General features: G+C 37.7%; 1 protein-coding gene across 2 annotated transcripts in view; it reads left to right on the top strand.

The window, feature by feature from the left end:
* ZC3H6 (zinc finger CCCH-type containing 6) overlaps nt 1-21,086 on the top strand; it is a 59,617-nt gene that overhangs the window by 16,903 nt on the left and 21,628 nt on the right. For both annotated transcript variants that reach the window (XM_066267669.1, XM_066267668.1), the window contains exons 2-4: nt 5,604-5,784; nt 10,509-10,631; nt 18,898-19,174. In XM_066267669.1, coding sequence (XP_066123766.1) covers nt 18,922-19,174 — 253 coding nt within the window. In that variant the 5' untranslated portion in view covers nt 5,604-5,784; nt 10,509-10,631; nt 18,898-18,921. The remainder of the gene's footprint in view (nt 1-5,603; nt 5,785-10,508; nt 10,632-18,897; nt 19,175-21,086) is intronic.

Below are 21,086 nucleotides of genomic sequence, written 5' to 3' on the forward strand. Positions count from 1 at the left end.
GATGTATATCTCCCCTACCACTGCCTGGGGCAGAGGCCAAGGAGCCATCCCCAGCACCTGGGCCATCTTTTTGCTCCAATGGAGCCTCGGCTGCGGGAGGGGAAGAGAGAGACAGAGAGGAAGGAGAGGGGGAGGGGTGGAGAAGCAGATGGGCGCCTCTCCTGTGTGCCCTGGCCGGGAATCGAACCCGGAACTTCTGCACGCCAGGCCGACGCTCTACCACTGAGCCAACTGGCCAGGGCCTCAGAGTTCTATTTTAACTGTCCCCCCTTAGTCCTACTCACATAGAGCAGCAGTTACATGTTCACATTTCTGTGGGAGTTCTCATCAAAGATCTTGCTTGATATTTGGCTTGACTATCACAGTCCCTTTGTTTTCATTCTGTTGCAAAATAAAATTTTGTGCCAGCTGACAAAATGACAGCTATGCAGTAGCATATCTGGCTCTGGAGACCAGGCATTAGAGGACAAGTAAGAGCAGCCATGACTATTATAAGGAAATGCTGGAAGGATTTTAGAGTGATAACTAAAGAGCTCCCTTTTCTGACCAGGAGATCAGATCTTAAGACTTTCTGAGTCTACTTTTGATGGCCAAGATTTCTTTTCTTTGAATATAGACTGGTCAGCTTTCCCTGTGGCATTCATTACTCCGTGGGCAGCAGCAAGTGTGGTTAGAATTGTTTCAGAGATTTCTCTTAGCTGCCAGCAAGAAATCTAGGGCTATGCTATTACCTACCACCAGTTGGATCAATGACTTTAGTTTGTTGTACTGCTAGCATTTTATAGTCAATTTTTGATAAATTGAAATTCTAAGTTATGTGACTCCCATAATTGAAAATAGACCTTCATGACCTTAGCCAGCTAGCTCAGTGGTAGAGCATCGGCCCAGCATATGGATGTTCCCGGTTTGACTCCCAGCCAGGGCACACAGGAGAAGTGCCCATCTGCTTCTCCACCCTTCCCCCTCTACTTTCTCTCTTCCTCTCCCACAGCTGAGGCTCCTTTGGAGCAAAGTTGGCCTGATCGCTGAGGGTGGCTCCATGACCTCTGCCTCAGGTGCTAGAATGGCTCTGGCTGCAACAGAGCAACACCCTGGATGGGCAGAGCATCGCCCTCTGGTGGGCATGCCCGATGGATCCCTGTTGGGTGCATGCGGGAGTCTGTCTCTCTGCCTCCCCACTTCTCACTTCAGAAAAATACAAAAAAAGAAAATAGACCTTTATGATTCTAGCATAAAGTGAGTAACAGTTTCTTCTCCAGAAGATCACTGTCTCTTTAGATACTCCTAGAGAAGCATGGCTTCCTGAAGGACACAGGAAGGAAATACCTATAATTGTCTAATTATTACATGTTAACCCATAACTGTTATTTGTATATGCCAGTTAGGTTTTGATGGGGCAAATATGAGTAAGTATGTTGATTCAAGAAATGAAGACTTTAAGAGCCATATATAGTTGTAAAAACAAGAAGGTCCCATTCCTGAAGGAATTTGTATTTGGCTTGAGGCTTTGACAAATTCCAATATTGGCTTGAGTAAAACAAACCAAGTAAAAATCTCCATGACTGTAGACTGTCAAAAAGGGATAAACTGAGTTTCAGCTAACCAGATGCCATCTAGGTGTCAAAATGTTTTGGATAAAGGGTAAATACGAAAGCACTTTGAAGATTGTAGATACCCAAATTTTACCACTGGTGGTTTGTAAAGAAACTTTTTTTTCTGAAACAAATACACTAAGCCATCTAGGATGTAAATGTGCAAGGCTAGTTGGGGATAAACAGAAAATCACAGAGGCTCATGTCAGGTAGCTCTGTCATGACCTCAGTATGACCAGCCAGTACTTGCCTTCAGGATAAGTACCTAGTTTTGGGGAGGTCTTAGGTAGAGAGTTGAGTCACGATTTAATCAAGACGATGTCACATGTAAGCTACATTGGTTAAGGGAAAGACCAGGGCAGGTGCAGATGAAGCCTAGACCCAGGCAACTTTCTTTGAAGCCTGCTTACAGATTCAGCCAGTTCATTACTTACATAGACAAGTGCAAGATCTTCATGTCCCTCATCTAACAGAACTCTGAAACCCAAGCGGCCAGATGGTCATAAGTAACACAAAGGACAGTTTGTATTGTAGCTAAGCATTTTTTTTTTAGCCTGAGGTGTAGCGTAAAGAGTGGGCCAGATGGATGAGAACCTGCCTCCCTGCAGCCTCCCATAGGGCAGAGAGGGGGGTGAGAAAGTCTTGTGGCAGCACCACCAGGACTACCTATCTTTCCATACTCTGGGGGCACAGGGTGCTCTGCCAGGGCTCAGGACATCTATGGTTGGGTCTGCCTGTGTAGCTGATGTGGAGACATAAAGGTTGCAGGGTGCTGGTGCAGAGAAGCTCTCCCCTACACAGAAAGAACCGATGACAGAGTAGATCAGGACAAGGCCTGAAGACAAAAGTGGTAGAGCCATAGTCCAACACATAGGAAATGTGTGTCCATTGGTCTCAGAATAAGCCATCTCTATATTATCTGCTCCTGGACTGTGAAGAGATCCTGGATAGCCTCACACAGTCAGTACATTCTGAAAAATGTTTTTGTAATCATAGCAGTTTATCCCAAGAAGCTTGTATTCATGAGTAGTGTCTTTGTAGTGTCATCCATCAGGAGTACTGGTATTGTCTTTCATTGAGGCTGTTAAAGATTCAACGTCTGGTTTGTAGTTTGCAACAGGAGCCTTTGGGCAGCATGAAGAAGAAGCAGAAACTGTCTGTGGAGGTAACACTGAGTGGTTCAAGTTAGTTTATTTTACTAGTCAACCAAACCAGAATGGAGAAAAGTAGGCTTGTATGCCAAAGCATATCAGCTTATGAGGATTTAGTGAGTAATGATATCAAAATGGGAATGTATCAATACAGAGTATACTGACCAATTTCAGTCTTTAGTTTATACTATAGAATGTTATAATTTTCTTCAGTTTCCAATATAGATATTTAAATCAAGAGATACAACCTTTTTTATTTTATTTTTTAAAATGATAGCTTTATTCAGACAAAATTAACCCATTTAAATTAAGCATTCAATTAATTGGTTTTTAGGATACTCACAGAGTTGCACAACCATTACCACTGTCTATTTTTAGAACATTTTTATCACTCAAAATAGAAACTCATTCCTTTGGCAGTCACTCCCCATTCCTCCCCTCTGCTCTACCTGGCAGTTCCTAATCTCCATTCTGTCTATGGATTTGCCTAAGAGAGAAATTCTTTTGAAAATACTTTTATTAACTGGACAATTATTTACATGTCTGTAAACATAAATATGACTAAAAAGGACATAATCACTTACATTAATAAAAAGTCATCCATATGTAATTAACCTAGGAACTTTTTGATTAAATTTTTAAAATTACCTTGGGTTTAGTAAAAAACAAAAACAGCTTTTGTGATAGTGTTGAGCTAATTTAAACTCTAGAGAATGCATGCAAGCACCCTTGACTACTTATGTTAAGTCTTTCATTTTTTTCCCCACAGAGCTAGATTAGTGTCTGATACATCTGTAGGTGTCAATTAAGGAAGCTTTTTTATTCTGGTGACAGAGCTAGTATTAGAATCCAGCTTACCTCCCATTAAGTCTCCTCTTTCTATTATGCCACACATCATTTCCATATGTGTTCAAAGCTGATTTTTTAAAAAACATTCAGAAGCAGTTCATAGACGTATGGGTCATTATTCTTTATTCTTTTCTTTTTTGTAACCAGGCATAAAATCACAAGTTTAAATTTGTTATTGTATGAATGCAGAAATAATAAATAGGATAAGGGAGAGGGAAGAAAACTTAAAACTTTCAGTGTTTTATGTCTAATAAAAATATAAATGCCCCATATTTCACAGTGAAAGAATTTATACAAAGTAGGAGGACTTAAATTGTATGCAGCAATTTCAGCTTGAGTGTATTATGTATTCAAATGACTATTAAAATGCTGAATATGAACTACTGTTTTTAAGATATAAAAATGTATATGTGTATATAGTAATCACCACATAGATAATACACAGAATATCTCAACACCCAGAAGACTCCTTAGTATCTACCTGATATTTGTTGGTTACAATCTTTCAGGAAGTCATCACTATTTTAACTTATGTAAACAAAGATTCCTGGTGCATACGAACAGCATCAAATGAGTCTTTTGTGCCTGGCTTCTTCTGTTTATAATTATGTCATAAGATTCATTCATATTGTGTATAGCAGTATTTAGTTTTTGCTTTATAGTTTCAGTTATGTTTCAGGCTTGGAAAGTGAAGAAATTGAGAGTAGCTGGGTAAGCAGGGGGACTCGATGATAAAGAGCCTTTTGGTAGTATTGAGGAGTTCTGACAAGCTCCTCAGGTCATTGATACTGCCTTTTTATCACGGAAAACTTTACCTGTAAAAAGAGAAGAGTAGAATGAACCCTCATAAACACATCCCACCATCCAACAATCACAGCACATGGCCGGTCTTATTGAGGCCACCTCCTCTATCCCCAGTGGATTATTTTGAGGCAGATGTGAGACATTGTGACATCACTAAAGATTTTTAGCAGGAGAGTGATACGATTAGTTTTGTATTTTAGAAATCACACATTTCTAGTAATTTGAAAGTATCTTAAATTCTGCCAGCATAATTTGGGTGATTCTCATTTGCTTTCAGTTACACAAAGACATCTACCTTTCTGGAAAAACTACCATCTACTATTTGTAGTTGCATTTTTTTCAAACTGTATGGAAGCAGATTAAATGTTAAAATTATTTTATATATGTATCTTCCCATGAAGACCAGTTGGTTAATTTGCATATAAAATACTATTAATGAACATTTTGATTTCTATAACTGGGAATGTCAATCAATATAAAAGTTTATTTCTAGGATTCAGCCTTTGTAATAGCAAAGATTACTGGTATTTAGAAAGTAGAATGAGATTTATGGTTTTACTATGAATATTTTTTATAGATTCAAGTTGAGGAATTTACTGTTCTGCTTTTGTGGCTAAGGTTTTGTTATTTGTCTACCTATTGAAATTTGCTTGTTGAAGTTTACTTTGATGGTAAGAATTAATATAGATTATAGATTGCTTTTATTTTAAAACTATTATAACTGTCTATACGTCCCTAAGTTAAAAATCCCTTCCTGTGGTTAGAGTATTTTATTCCTAAGGTGTTTTAGTTTCACATTTTTAAAAGATATTTTAGTGGATGGTAACTATTGCAATATGTTGGGATGGTACTTCATCATGCATTTATTTTGTGAGAGTCAGTAATCTTAATCTAAATCAGAGGTTGACAAAGAAAAATAGCAAGAACAAAAACAAACTCAAAAAAATAAATCGGAGGTTGGCAAACTTTGGCTGCTAAGACTGGTTCTTATATTTTTGAAGGGCTATAAAAAAACAAAACAAAACACATTGGCCTGCAAATTTAAAATATTTACTATCTGGCCATTTATAGAAAAAGTTTGCCAACCCTGATCCAAGTTCATATAATTTAAATTCTTGGTACTTGCTTTTTTTTTTTTTGCAAATGTTTCTGAAAATTTGTTTTAGAATTGACATTTGAAAATTGAAATGGTCATTCTCTTCTACAGAGAAGATGGTGAATTAGAAGATGGTGAAATAGATGATGCAGGATTTGAAGAAACACAAGAACAGGAAGCAAAAGAAGATGAGAAGCAGAAAAATGAGAAAGCCTACAGAAAATCAAGAAAGAAACACAAGAAAGAAAGAGAGAAAAAAAAATCCAAAAGGAGAAAACGTGAGAAACATAAGGTTTGTTAGAATCTACTCTTTATTTTGTGGTAAATTTTTATGAAATGTAAAATACTGAAAATTAGAAAGCATAAATTATTGCCTCTTTTCTTATAAAACATGGAGTTTATATTTCTACTTATATAATTAATGCATTTTGAACATGAATATTATATGAATTATCTTAAAGATTTAAAAAAGAATCAAGATAGCTCTGATGCAAATTAAAATATATATACTTGGTAAATTGTTTTAGTTGATGGAAGTTTGTAGGATGCTGAAGCTTAACAAAAGAAAGTTTCATTCTCTGCAGATGTATATTAACAGCACTGGCATTGCCCATCCATTAATTTTTTTTTTTTTTTTTTTTTGTATTTTTCTGAAGCTGGAAATGGGGAGAGACAGTCAGACAGACTCCCGCATGGGCCTGACCGGGATCCACCCGGCACGCCCACCAGGGGGCGACGCTCTGCCCACCAGGGGGCGATGCTCTGCCCCTCCGGGGCGTCGCTCTGTTGCAACCAGAGCCACTCTAGCGCCTGGGGCAGAGGCCAAGGAGCCATCCCAGCGCCCGGGCCATCTTTGCTCCAGTGGAGCCTTGCTGCGGGAGGGGAAGAGAGAGACAGAGAGGAAGGAGAGGGGGAGGGGTGGAGAAGCAGATGGGCGTTTCTCCTGTGTGCCCTGGCCGGGAATCGAACCCAGGACTTCTGCACGCCAGGCCGACACTCTACCACTGAGCCAACCGGCCAGGGCCTCCCATCCATTTATTGACACATATCATGTGCTTTCTGAGGAAGTCTCTGTGCCGTGTGCTGGGGGTTATAATAATAAGTAAAGAGGTCTCTGTTCTTACAGAAATTACATTAAAAATGGAAGGAGAGAGGCAATAAACCAATGCAAAACAAATGCTAATAAGAAAACAGTGCTGAATAGATAATGGAATTGGGGCGGAGAAGAAGAGAAACCTAAAGTGACAGAGAACTTGGGATGGGTTCGCTTTTTGAAACTCCTGGAATTTCCCCCATAAAACAAAGCAGTTAAGATAGCAAGCCCAAAAACTCTTTGGCAATATCTACATATAAATGAAGCAACAGATTATCCCCACAAATGTCAAAAATACAAATGGATAAGATAACCACAAACTACTATGTAATAAAGCAGAGGGAAGGTCAAGGAACTTCCAGAAAACTTCAAATGGCAGAGTCCCCAGAGAACATGGAAACCCTGTGGGCCAGACTGGGAACAGCAGCAGAAGCTGAGTGGGGCTTCCTAGTCCCATTTCACATGTGAGTGTAAGAACACTATATAAATTGGATATGCTGGAATGGTCTGGGCCTGATGAACTCCTAATACTCACCAACCCAATCTCTTTCCTAGGACAGAGTCTCACACTGAGGAGGTGACTGCTAGGAGTAGAATCTAAACTGAGAGGACAAGCACACAGGGCCAAGGAAAGAAATAGGGGAGGCGTATATCAGAAGACACACAGCTATATTTTGTAATGCTTCATGCTAAACACAGAAGCAGCTAGGAAAGCTTTCTAGCCCATTCTTTTCTTTTTTTAATCTGAGCAACAGGATAGGGCCATGATTATATTTCCATACAAGTTATATTATAAAAGGAGAAAAACAGAGAGAACAACAGTCTTCCAGAAAAGAATGTTCATAAAACACATAAAAACTTTAACCTAATATTTCAAAGTGATAAAAAAATTTTTAAGAAAACAATACAAATTATGATCACACAGCATAAAAAGAACTTGGGAGAATGTCACTCGGTCATCTAGGAAAAAATATCAAATCCCTTATTAAAAAAGAAACCAGATTTATATAAAAATTTTTGATAACATTTTATGTCAGAAAATAATGTAAGCCATTTTAGGTAAAAATAAACTAATTCATACTTTATCCATGTTCTAGGGACCCTTTTTGGTGATGAGAAACCTTTATTTCCTTTAAGATTAAATTACACCTAAGATCTCTTTAGAGCAGGGGTCGGGAACCTATGGCTTGTGAGCCAGATGTGGCTCTTTTGATGGCTGCATCTGGCTCGCAGACAAATCTTTAATAAAAAAATAACATTAAAAATATAAAATATTCTCATGTATTACAATCCATTCATTTCCTATCGCTCATGTTCATGGTTGTGAGTGGCTGGAGCCAATCACAGCTGTCCTCCAGGACAACACCAAATTTTTATTAGATAATGTGTAATGTATATGGGTCGTGAGGTCAGGAAGTAAACTTCCCTCCTTTTAATCAAGTAGTCAGCTAGCTAATTGCAGAAACCCTTTTGATGAAGAAGATGGCTAAAAGAAAAAAAGATGAGGAGTATTATACTTTTCAGCAGGAACGGACAGAGGAATTCACCTTTGTGGAGAGAGCAGGTTCTGCAGTGTGTCTAATATGCAATGATAAAATTGCATCAATGAAACAGTCAAATATAAAGCGGCACTTCAACACATGCCATACTACATTTGCATCGGAATATCCAATGGGGGACAGCAGGAAGAAAGCGTGTCAAGAGCTACTGTGCAGAGTGCAAGCTAGTCAGCAGCAACTCCGTGTTTGGACCCAACAAGTTGACTGGAATTCGGCTAGCTTTGCTGGTGCTTTAGCAATTGTGAGAAACAGAAAGCCATTCACAGATGGGGAGTATGCCAAACATGCATGCTTGATGTTGCCAATGAACTTTCTGACGACTTTTCGGATAAAGACAAGATAAACGAATAAAAGACATGCCTCTATTGGCAAGAACTGTTCACGATCGTACCATCATGATGGCAAATCAAATTGAGGCAACACAAGTGAAGGACATAAATGCAGCACCATTCTTTTCTCTTGCTTTGGATGAGTCAACAGATGTAAGCCATTTATCCCAGTTCAGCGTGATTGCAAGATATGCTGTTGGTGACACACTACATGAGGAAAGTCTTGCTGTTTTGTCTATGAAAGAGACAATAAGAGGGGAGGATTTATTCAAGTCTTTCATTGAATTCGCTAAAGAAAAAAATCTACCGATGGATAAACTTATTTTGTTGTGTACTGATGGTGCTCCATGCATAGTGGGGAAAAACAGAGGATTTGTAGCGCTTCTTAGTGAACATGAAAAGAGACCCATCCTAAGTTTTCACTGCATCTTATATCAGGAGGCGGTTTGTGCTCAGATGTGTGGCGAGCAGCTTAGTGAGGTGATGTCGCTGGTCATTCAGGTGGTCAACTTTATTGTTGACCGAGTTTTAAGTGATCGCCAGTTTAAAACACTGCTGGATGAAGTTGGCAGTAATTATCCTGGTCTGCTTCTGCACAGCAAAGTGCGTTGGTTGTCAAGAGGGAAGGTGCAAAATGGCTTGTCTGAGCGAAATCCGGACTTTTCTTGAAATGAAAAACGTCGAGCATCCTGAGTTAGCTAACACTGAGTGGCTCCTGAAGTTCTGCTATCTCGTGGACATGACTGAACATCTGAACCAGCTCAATGTGAAAATTCAGGTGTTGGAAATACAGTCTTATCCCTTCAACAAGCAGTGTTTGCATTTGAAAACAAGCTGGAACTCTTCATCGCCAACATTGAAACAGGTCATTTACTACACTTTGAAAAACTGGGAGAGTTTAAAGATGCATGCACAGCAAGTGACCTTGCTCAACATCTTGATCTCCAGCAGCTAGCGGGCTTCACATCTAATCTCCTGCAGTCATTCAAAGCACGCTTTGGAGAATTTCGGGAGCACACTTGTCTTTTTAAGTTCATCACCCATCCATACGAGTGTGCAGTGACAGCGCTGACCTGAGTTACATCCCTGGTATCTCCATCAGAGATTTTGAGCTACAAGCTGCTGACCTGAAGGCTTCAGACATGTGAATGAATAAGTTCAAGTCACTGAATGAAGATTTGGAAAGACTTGCACGACAGCAAGCAGAGTTGGCGAGCAAACACAAGTGGGGAGAAATGAAAAAACTTCAACTCACGGACCAACTGATTGTCAAAACTTGGAAAGCACTTCCTATCACATACCACACACTGCAACATGTGAGTATTGCTGTACTGATAACGTTTGGCTCTATGTATTCATGTGAGCAGTCTTTCTCACATCAAAAGAACATTTAAGACCAACCTACAATCACATTTAACGGATGGAAGTCTCAACGCCTGCATGAAGCTTAACCTCACCACATATCAACCAGACTACAAAAGCCATCAGCAAAACCATGCAGCACCAGAAGTCGCATTAATCGTAAGAAGTACTTTATTCATCATTGGTTAGAAACAGCATAACAACATTATTAAAAAGAATTCAGAGACTTACTGTACTTTAAAAGTGTTGGTCTTACATAAAACGCACACATTTACTTGTATTTAGTGTTAAACATATTGTATGGCTCTCACGGAATTAGATTTTAAAATAGGTGGCATTTATGGCTCTCTCAGCCAAAAAGGTTCCCAACCCCTGCTTTAGAGCATAGAGGTTTAGTATTTCCTGTTTGAAATCCTTGGACCAAAGGGATTAGGAAGAAAAATGCTGCCTTGAAGTCTCAGAGATGAGGGGAAGATACACTTTTCCTCAGAAAATTATGGATAAATTAGAGTGGTAGTGGCCTTTGGAGCAAGAAATTTTCAATTAACACTTCAGAACTTACTAGGATAATGTATCTATTGGTTAGCCCCTCTGGCTAAAGTAAGCTTATCTAGTTACTGGTTAAATATTCAAATATGCAAATGTAATATATTTGTTGTTTTTCTTCTTTTAGCATAATTCTCCATCTAGTGATGACAGTTCAGACTACAGCCTTGATTCAGATGTTGAACATGCAGAAAGTTCCCACAAAAAAAGAACTGGTTTTTACAGGGATTATGACATTCCATTTTCTCAGGTATTGCCTTTTTTATTGTAACAAATATACATAACATAAAATTTACCATTTTAGCCATTTTTAAATATGCAGTTCACTGGCATTATGTATATTCACAGTGTTGTGCAACCATCACCACTATATACTTTCAGAAATGTTTCATCATCTCAAACAGAAGCTTTGTTCTCATTAAGCAGTAAAACCTCATTTCCCTTCCCCCGACCCCTGAGAACCACTGTTCTCTCTGTATCTATGAATTTGCCCACTCTGGGTACCTCATATAGGTGGAATCATTTGTCCTTTTAATATCTGGCTTATCATACTTATAATTTCTTCAAAGTTCATCCACATTGTAATGTAGCACGTGTCAGAATTTCCTTTTTAAGGCTGAATAATATTCCATTGTATGTACCACATTTTGTTTGTCCACTACTCTTGGGTTGCTTCCACCTCTAGCTGTTCTGAATAATGGTGCTATGAACATGGGTTTATATTCAGAGGAGTGGAATTTATAGATGACCTGGTAACTCTATGCTTAACCTTTTGAGGAACCACCATACTGTTTCCCACAAAGGCAGTATCATTTTACATTCCCACCAACAGTGCTTGAGGTGTTCTGATTTCTACACATTTTTGTCATACTTTTTTTATAATAGCCTTCCTAATGGGTATGAAATGGTATGCATTTCAATGATGTTGAGCTATTGCTTTTTTAAAAGTGGAAAAAATTAAACTTTGAAGTTTATTCTTTGCTTCTTGATATTTTAAAAAATATAAGATATATGCTTTTTTTTTTTTTTTTTTTTTTTTTTTAGCGAGAGGGACAGGCACAGGCAGAAAGGGAGAGAGATGAGAAGCATCAATCATCAGTTTTTCGTTGTGACACCTTAGTTATTCATTGATTGCTTTCTCATATGTGCCTTGACCAGGGGGCTCCAGCAGAGCGAGTGACCCCTTGCTCAAGCCAGCGACCTTTAGGCTCAAGCCAGTGACCATGGGGTTATGTCTGTGATCCCACGCTCAAGGAAGCAACCCCGCATTCAAGCTGATGAGCTCATGCTCATGCCTGCGACCTTGGGATTTCGAACCTGGGTCCTCTGCTTCCCAGTCTGATGCTGTATCCACTGTACCACTGCCTGGTCAGACTATAAGATATATGCTTTAAAATATCATACATCATGTATTAGTGTGCTTCGGCTGCCTTAAGATAATAATATAGCTTGAGTAGATTAAACAACAGAAATTTATTTTCTCACAGTCTGGAGGCTGGAAGTTCAAGATCAAGGTGCCAGCGGGTCGTTTCCTCTGAGGTTAAGGGAAGGAACTGTTTAGGCCTTTCTCCTTGGCTTGGAGATGGCCACCTTCTTGCTACAGTGTCCTCACATGGCCATCCCTCTGTGCACCATGCACTCCTGGTATCTCTCTGCAGGTCCGAATTTCCTCTGATAAGGGCATCAGCCATACTGGATCAGGGCCTACCCTAACAGCTTCATTTTAACTTAATCACACTTTAAGGGCCTAATCTCCAAATACAGTCATATTGTGAGGTACTGGGGGTTAGGACTTAAACAGAGTTTTGTGACATCTATCTCTTGAAAAGCAAAAATTATTTGAAGTGTTTTAAACAAAACATTTTAAAACAACACGATAAATGTATCTTTCTTAAGTATGTTGCTGTATGAACAAAGTCTTCGGTTTAAAAATTAGTTTGTACTAGAAAGATCAGGATACTCTCAGAAGCACTGGGGAGTGTTCAGGTCAGTGTGCTCCTATTTGAAAAACCCCAGACTTTTTAGGTTTAGTTTCTGCCAATATGTCTATGCTTGCTGAAAGTGCTGTATTTTTTCACCTAATTCAGTTTTCCAATCTCTTGTGAGCATAGAAAGTACATTACTATGTTGCCGGGGTCCAGCCCCGGGGGGGGAGGTCCAGGGGTCCCACAGGAAGAGACGGCATCGGCGAAATCGAGTGAGAGAGCCGAATTCTTTTCTTTCTCTTTATTCTCTGGTTAGCATTTACTGCCAGGCATCTCCGCTAAATGCTGGTCTAGCTTTCTTTTTATGCACACACACTAAGTTACAATCACATGGTATTTTGAATACATCATTGTTTTAGTTTCACTATGGTTACATATTTCCAGATAACAGTTAATTCATATCTATAAGCTTCAAATCAGGTGGTAAGTCATTCAAAGTACAGTTATACAATAACTTGAATAGTAATAACAGTATCGGTACAAACTTCTAAAAGATTAGTACTAATTAATAACTCTATTTTACTGTTGTGAGTCAAGGGCGCAGAAAGAGATAGCAGACAAAATCATCAAGGACTAGCAAAGGACCACCGCTTGCTCAGGCAAATAGCCTTGAGTTCATGTAGTGTCCTAATTCTTTTTTCACAAGACTACAAAAGGCTTGCTATTTAAGAAACTGACATAGTATTAAGAGTAATTTTTACTTAAAGATACATAGAGTGCACCTGCAAGATAGGTAGTAGCAACATAATATCAGAAGGCATTAGTTGCTATTGCTGCTATGAATCCCACCACATTCCTCTCCTTATTCTTAGAAAATGCAAAAATCTCATGAGAATGTTTTACTGAGAAAAGCCCAGCAACTGTCTTCAGTGACAAAACAAGTCTTTTAACAAAACAATCTTTACTAGCCAGCTGCACTCCTATCCAAGGCCACGCAACAGGCCACTCCACTACACTTTACCTAAGATTCTAATGTCTAGTTAAACTTTATTTATTTACTATATTCATATACTAGCTAAGTTCTAACTTTATTCTTTCTAACATGATTAATAAGAAGAAATTCTCCTACAAACTTAACCCTTTATGAGGGATATCATGGCCAGCCTCTTATGTTTATGAGCCCAGTTCAAGGGGCTTACAGGCTTTTCTGTGGAACTTACACCTTCTGTCTCATTTCCAAAGAAATTACTACAGATCTACAGGGAAAGCATGGTACTATTATCCCTGTGCCATAAATAATAGCACACACCCAGAAAAGGGGGGAATATAAGGCCAGATTAATTCAAAAGATTAAAGGGGGAAGTATCGTTGTGCCTTTCCTTTGCGGTGACTTTGTCAACCCGCAGCTGTTGGTCTTCACTGCGATGACTCTATCTTCTTTTGCTGTGACTTTGTCAACCAGCATTAGTGGATTGGCTCCCGACACTATGTCTATTAAGAGTTCTTTCTGTTGTCTTCAATTTCTCTACTGCTGTCTTTTTAGTTGAGGTTGCTCCATGACCATTGAATAAATAGGTTTTAATAAAATTGTCTTCTTTTAAACTTTGAAAAGAATTATACCCTTGTTAATAATTTTATCTAGTTAAGTACATATGTATTAGAATACATATTTGTATATGTATACGTATATACTTAATGTGTCTAGTGATTTTGGAGTGAATGGTACTGCCATTTCTCAGAACATGTAAACAATTGTTCATTAGAATTATTTTTACTACTAATGACAAAATTTTTAAATTAGTCCTAATTCAGCAAACACTGATATGGTACCTAAATATCACTGTTTGCAGTTGGATTTATTTTTTACAAATAGTCTAAAGTCATTTGGAGACTCTTCCAATGAATGAAAAATGCTCTGGATGGGCATTGCTATTTCAGAAAATATCAGGTAATGAGATTTATAAGCTCTTGATTCATAAGCTGTCACTAAAAGTAATCTCAAAAGAGGAGATACAGAATATTTAAAACAGTGGCAGAAGTACTGTAATAAGGACACAGCCTTCTCTGGGACCACTGTGAAGGACAGGATCAGACTATGTAAAAACAAGAGCATATTTACTTTAAGTGATTCATATTTTCTTAAACTGTATAGTTATTGTCATTATATTGACTACTATATATTCCTACAGTTACAGTGTAATTATTTTATTTATTTATTTATTTATTTAGTATTTTTCCGAAGTTAGAAGTGGGAGGCAGTCAGACAGATTTCCACGTGCACCCGACTGGAATCCACCCAGCATGCCCACCAGGGGCGATGCCTCTGCCCATCTGGGAGCCACTCTGTTGTGGCTGGAGCCATTCTAGCGCCTGAGGTGGAGGACACGGAGCCGTCCTCAGCGCCTGGGCCAACTTTGCTCCAGTGGAGCCTTGGCTGTGGGAGGGGATGAGAGAGGCAGAGAGGAAGGAGAGGAAGAGGGTGGAAAAGCAGATGGGCGCTTCTCCTGTGTGCCCTGACTTGGAATTGAACCCGAGACTTCCACACGGCTGGCCAATGCTCTACGGGTGAGCCAACAGGCCAAGGCTATAATTATTTTTGTTTCAAGAATTCAGTTAAGGAAATTAAGAAAAAGGATGATTGTTTATGGGTACCCACATTTCATTTCCATTGCTCTTCTGAGTGTCAGTCTGGTATCATTTTCTTTTAACCTGAAGTACTTCACTTTAGTCTTGTATTAGCATTTCTTATAGTGCAGGTTTGCTGTCAATAAATTCTCTCAGCTTTTATTTATTAGGAAATTGTTTCACTCTATTTTAATAACTTTTATTTTGTCATAAAGGCTTACAGGATAGCTGCCAGCATGGCACTCCTGTGTGTCTTTCACCCAGGTATTTCCAGTGCTTAACATTTCACTGCACATGCGATGCTTTGTCCTTCATCTCTCTCTTCTCCTCTCCTCTTCTCTTCAGAGGATCTAATTTACCTTTAAACCCATCTGTTAGGTTACTCATTTCAGTTTTTGTATTTTCCAGTCCAGAAATTTATTTGATTCCTTTTCAGATCTTCAAAATAATTTTTATAGTTTCTAGTTCCCTGCTGAAATTCTCATGTCTTTTAGTTGAATGTTAACAAGCACAGATATTTTAATATCTATGTCATATAAATTCAAATATCTGGAGTCTATATTTCTACAACCTGTTGCTTTTGTGGTTCTCTTTCATGAGATCATGTCTCATATGCCTGGGTTGTTATTTCTTTTGTTTTGTAGTATGTGCTGATACGATGCATTTTATAGGGATCTTTTCAGGCCTTAGGATGATGTTCATTTCCTCCAGAGAGGCTTTTCACTTGCTCCTGTTACTTCCTAGTGGCCTGTAAAAACTTTATTCCAGTGTCAGGATTTGAGAGTTTTCTGGGCGACTTAATGAATTAAGGTTGGACTGCATGCAGCCTCTGAATCATATTTTGAGATTCTCCTAAAATTAGAGGATGGGGGGGTCGTGGTAACACTTCTGCTTTTTCCAGACTCTGGACTCCCTTTTGTTTCCATGGATCAAAAGAATAATCAGAAATGCTGTTGGACCTTTCAGCTGGTATTTCATGATAGGCTGATGCTCTCAGAGCAATAATAGCTATAAATGCTGCTCACTTGGGTCTGTCATCTGCTCCATGGATAACAACCCATACACTAACTGTTAGCTCTCTGATGGCTACAATGGACTTGAAAAAAATATATGGTCTATCATTTCTATGTTTTTTAGGAGGAGGACTGCTCTAAATTAATTGCCTAGTCTGCCATTAGGCAAAGAGAAAGTTCAGTACCATTTATTTCATCCACATATGCTTTATATGTAGTTGACCTGCTAAGATTAGAAAATTCCCTAAGTACATCCTAAAAACCCCTTTTTCTTATAAAACAGGTATCTATTATATGTCTATGAATTCACAGGCCAAAAATAGAATATAGTATTAACATTGGAGGATTTAATATATCTCCCCTTTTCCTTATCTTTGTCCAAGGCCTCCTGGTCCCTTACTTCATGTTCACAGAGATTGCCATAGGCCAGTTCCTGTTTGGCAGAAAAGAACATTCTGGCAGTGTAAACGGCCTAACAATCAGTCAGCATAGTGGTAGAAGAAACTATATCCTGTGGTAGAATTTATAGTCTTTGTCATTTCTTTTTTTTTTTTTCAGGAGGGCTTTAAAAAACACTTGCTAGATCCTTGCTGGTGAGTGTGTTTTGTTCATTCAGGTGATGAATGTGTGCAGCATAAGGAGATATTTTCCTATAGCACTAATGGGGCTACGCTATAGCCAGCTTGGACGGCATTCTGACCCTCAGGAAACCACATTAGAATCTTCCTGTGCGCAAGGAGCCCTGACACAGGATGTTTGCATGATTATGGAGCTCTTAGGAATATTTGCAATTGGAAAAACTAGGGAAGGGATAAATTGAGACCTAAGGATTCTATTTTAAAACTAGGAATATGAAGATTATGAAAAATCAGAATTGAATTAATAAAAGCTTTTGTGACAAACATCAGATCTTTTTTTAAAATTTTTTTAATTTTTATTTATTTATTTATTTTTACAGGGACAGAGAGAGAGTCAGAGAGAGGGATAGATAGGGACAGACAGACAGAAATGGAGAGAGATGAGAAGCATCAATCATCAGTTTTTCGTTGGGACTCCTTAGTTGTTCATCGATTGCTTTTTCATATGTGCCTTGACCGTGGGCCTTCAGCAGACCGAGTAACCCCTTGCTCGAGCCAGCGACCTTGGGTCCAAGCTGGTGAGGTTTTTTTGGCTCAAGCCAGATGAGCCCACACTCAAGCTGGCAACCTCGGGATCTCGAACCTGGGTCCTTCCACATCCCAGTCTGACGCTCTATTCACTGCGCCACCACCTGGTCAGGCACAAATATCAGATCTTTAGGGAAAAATTCATACTCACCCAATAAAAGTAATTTTTAGTCTTAAAGCATTGGAATATATTATCAAAGCATTAATTAATTACATTTTTATAAAAGGAAGTATAGGCACCATTAAACTAATTAATCTTTAACTTAATTTAAGCAATTATTTTTTGTTTTATTTAATTGGTTTTTTAGAAAATATCAGAAACACTGCCTTTTGACTATAATTTTGATTCCACTTCTAAATTTCTGAAGTGCTAGACTGAGAGCAGTTTATAAACTTTAGAAGTAGTAATTAAAACAAGTGAAAATCTAATAGAGTATCTTCAAAATTTAAACTGATGAGCTAATTGATTTTCTTGATTGCATTAATTACATTTTTTTTTTTTTATAATTACTAAAAAGATCTTAATATTGCTCTACATTTTATTAAAAACACATGGCCCCATGATGGTGTTCCACCAGGGCAGTATTTACATATCACATTTTAAATGTACTAAGCTGAAGATGAATGATGGTCTGGGTTTTTCTGGATTCTCAAGTGTAATTATATGCAATCTTTTTCTTGCTTTCTTATAAAAAATTGACAGAAGATTTGCTAGAACTAATTAAAATGTTTCAGTGGATAGAGATAGGCTTGGATACTATCATTAAATAAACTTCTAGGACTAAAGTGTATTCTTTGTTTTCATATGCTTTATAGTAAAAGAAGCAATCAAGTTAATGTATATTGTAATAGTTCCTACTAACCAATGTATATAGACCTCAGATATAAACGTTTTCTTCTTTTTTTTTTTTAAAAATTTTTATTTTATTTATTCATTTGAGAGAGAGAGAGAGAGAGACAGGGGAGAGAGAGACAGGGGGGAGGAGCTGGAAGCATCAACTCCCATATGTGCCTTGACCAGGCAAGCCCAGGTTTCGAACCGGCGACCTCAGCATTTCCAGGTCGACGCTTTATCCACTGCGCCACCACAGGTCAGGCCTAAACATTTTCTTCTTATAAAATTTTCTAAACATACATCTTTTTATTAAATATAATATGCTTAAGCATGTAATTAGGGAATTTTTCAATATTAGGAGATTATATATATATTTCCTACCCTTCTCCCAAGCTATTTTACTGTCTTTTCCTTATTTTCAAAAAGACCTTTTATATTATTTTGGAAAGGGAATGAATTCACATATGATGATGTGGATATTTTTTTGAAGTATCCTGTGTGTACAAATGTTGAGACATGGGACATGGAAAGCAAAAAGTGACTAAAACATACCAGCAAGGATTGTTGAACATTATGAAATTTGATAATATCTGAGTAGGATTTATTTTTTTAACTTAGTTTTACTTATTTATTTTTACTTTTTTAAATGTTTCTTTTGTTGATTTTAGAGAGAGAAAAGGAGAGAGAGAGAGAGACAGGAACATTGATCTATTCCCAATATGTGCCCTGACTGGGGATCAAAATGGCAACCTCTGTGCTTTAGGAAAAGCTATAACCAACTGAGTGGTGTAGCCAGGGCTGAACTTAGTTTTAAATAGTATGCTAGATGAGTAGTAACCAAGAAGCAGAACTAATAACTATCTCCTTCTTTCTCCTAACTTTCTGGGGGAGAAAGATGTCAGTTTCTGTATTGCACTGAAAAATCCTAATAGTGTTGTCCATTTTCACTTAGCATGGACATATACCAGGAAGCTACATGACATCGAGGAAGAGTCAACAAAACAAAAAATTTAAAAGTAAAGAATATGGTGAGTACAGTACCTACAGTGATGACAACTTTGGTAACTACAGTGATGACAACTTCGGTAACTATAGTCAAGAAACAGAGGAGGATTTTGCCAGTCGTCTGAAACAATACAGACAAGCTAAAGAACCCTCCAGTATTGCTTTAGGATCATCATTTTCTAAAGAAACAGGGAAAAAACAAAGAATGAAAGGAATCCAGCAAGGTAAGTGAAATTGTCAATCTTTTTGAATATGAGAGCTTATTAAAAGGTAGCTGTGGAATGAAAGCTTCATTGCTTAGCCCCTTCTCAATATCAGCTTATTTTTGTGGTTCCTGAATTTGTTTTTATTTATTTTGTAGGCCTTGAGGTCAAGAATCTACAAATATTTCAATCTTATAATATTTTAATATTTGAATTTAAAACATAACTTAGAATTTAAAAAGTATATAAAAGTATAAAATAGTTTTCCTATTATGTTTTTCTCTTCCCTTCTATATGTTATCAGTATACTGTTAAAAAAAATAATCTACCTTTTCCCATTGTCTCTGTTGCTCTTACTATATATATTACTTTATAGTTTTTAGACCTGTAAGGACAGAATTCTGGGAACCATTCTTTTGTTAGGCTTTAAAATATGGTGATTGTTTTTGCTGTGCAAGTGTACTTAGGACTATGGATATCCTTTAAAATTGGAAATAAGAACATAATCTAAAGAAATTTATGGTCATCACCTATTCATCTGCTCTGTTGAGACATATCCCTGGAGAGATCAGGGCAAATTGCCATAAAAACTGTGGGTCGCGTAAGGGTCAAATCAAGCTTAAGAAATGTCCAGTCAGTGTATCTGGCCCAAGAAAACTGAAGGAAGATGGTGCTGAAGATAAATAGTGGGCACCCAAACCCTGTGTGCCCATCCTTTTATTATTGTTGAGAAAAGGAGTCAGCTGTAAGTAAATTTGGATATTTCTATGTTTTTTAAATTTTGATTTCCTAGCATAATTCCTTTGAAAAATAATGAAGCTAGGCTTTGCTGAGCTGAAGAGAAAGGAATGTGCCTGTGCATCTGCTACTGTAATTATGTCTATTCCTGGAGTCAAACGGTAGTGTGAAGATAACTCCACATGAGAGTAGCAAGAATGTGGAGACCTCCTCATCCCTTCCTACTGGGGTTTTTCTGTCGGGCTTTATCTGTTTGTGCTGTTAAAAGAACTGAGTGCTGCGTCTTATTTTTGACATTTGTTTTCCCCTGGATTATGACAGGAATGTATGGTCAAATGCAGAAAACATTTTCTTTGTGTAGATAAGATAACCCAGTAAAGATCAAAGATAAAATAATTTGAATTCTTACATCCAGAGATAATTACTTTAACATTTTTGGTGTACACTTGCAGAATTTTTCTGACAATTATTTTTTTTTGGAAAAACTGTTGATACTGTGGTAATTTGGTGTTTTCTCCTTAACTTCAAATTATATCTCATTCTTGTGTTAATGAATAGATTTTAATGCCTGCATATCTATTCAGTTAAATAGATATACCATAATTTGTCTAACAAATTGATAGGTTTATTTGATAGTAATTATATGAGATTTAAGCTGCCCCCAGTTTTTAAAATTTCTGTCATTCATATTTATATATATCTCAGAAAACATTTTTGTAAGCATTTTTTCTTTTTAAAAATTAATTTCTTAAAGCAAGAGGAGGAGAGAGAGAAAGAGGCAGAAAGAGAGAAAGAGAGATTGATTTATTGTTCCACTTATATATGAATTCATTAGTTGATTCTTATATGTGCCCCAACTGGGGATCAAATCTGTAGCCTTGGCATGTCAGGATGAGGTTCTAACCAACTGAACTACTTGGCCAGGGTTGGGAAATGTTTCTCTCAAGAATAAATTTTGAAATATAGAATTGAGTCAAAAGACATAGACACATATTTGAAGATTTTTGATTCATATATCAAGTTGATATCCAAAGAGGTGAGATACCAGTTTTATAACATACTGCTAGTGTGTGAAAATACTAAACTCTCTAGTCCCTACTCACACTATTCTTTGAAGTGAATACTGGTATGTTATTGTTGTTATTATTATTATTATTATTATTTTAGCACATGAGAGACAGACAGGAAGGAAGGG

This window comes from Saccopteryx bilineata, chromosome 3, assembly GCF_036850765.1.
Source record: "Saccopteryx bilineata isolate mSacBil1 chromosome 3, mSacBil1_pri_phased_curated, whole genome shotgun sequence".
Classification (NCBI taxonomy): domain Eukaryota; kingdom Metazoa; phylum Chordata; class Mammalia; order Chiroptera; family Emballonuridae; genus Saccopteryx; species Saccopteryx bilineata.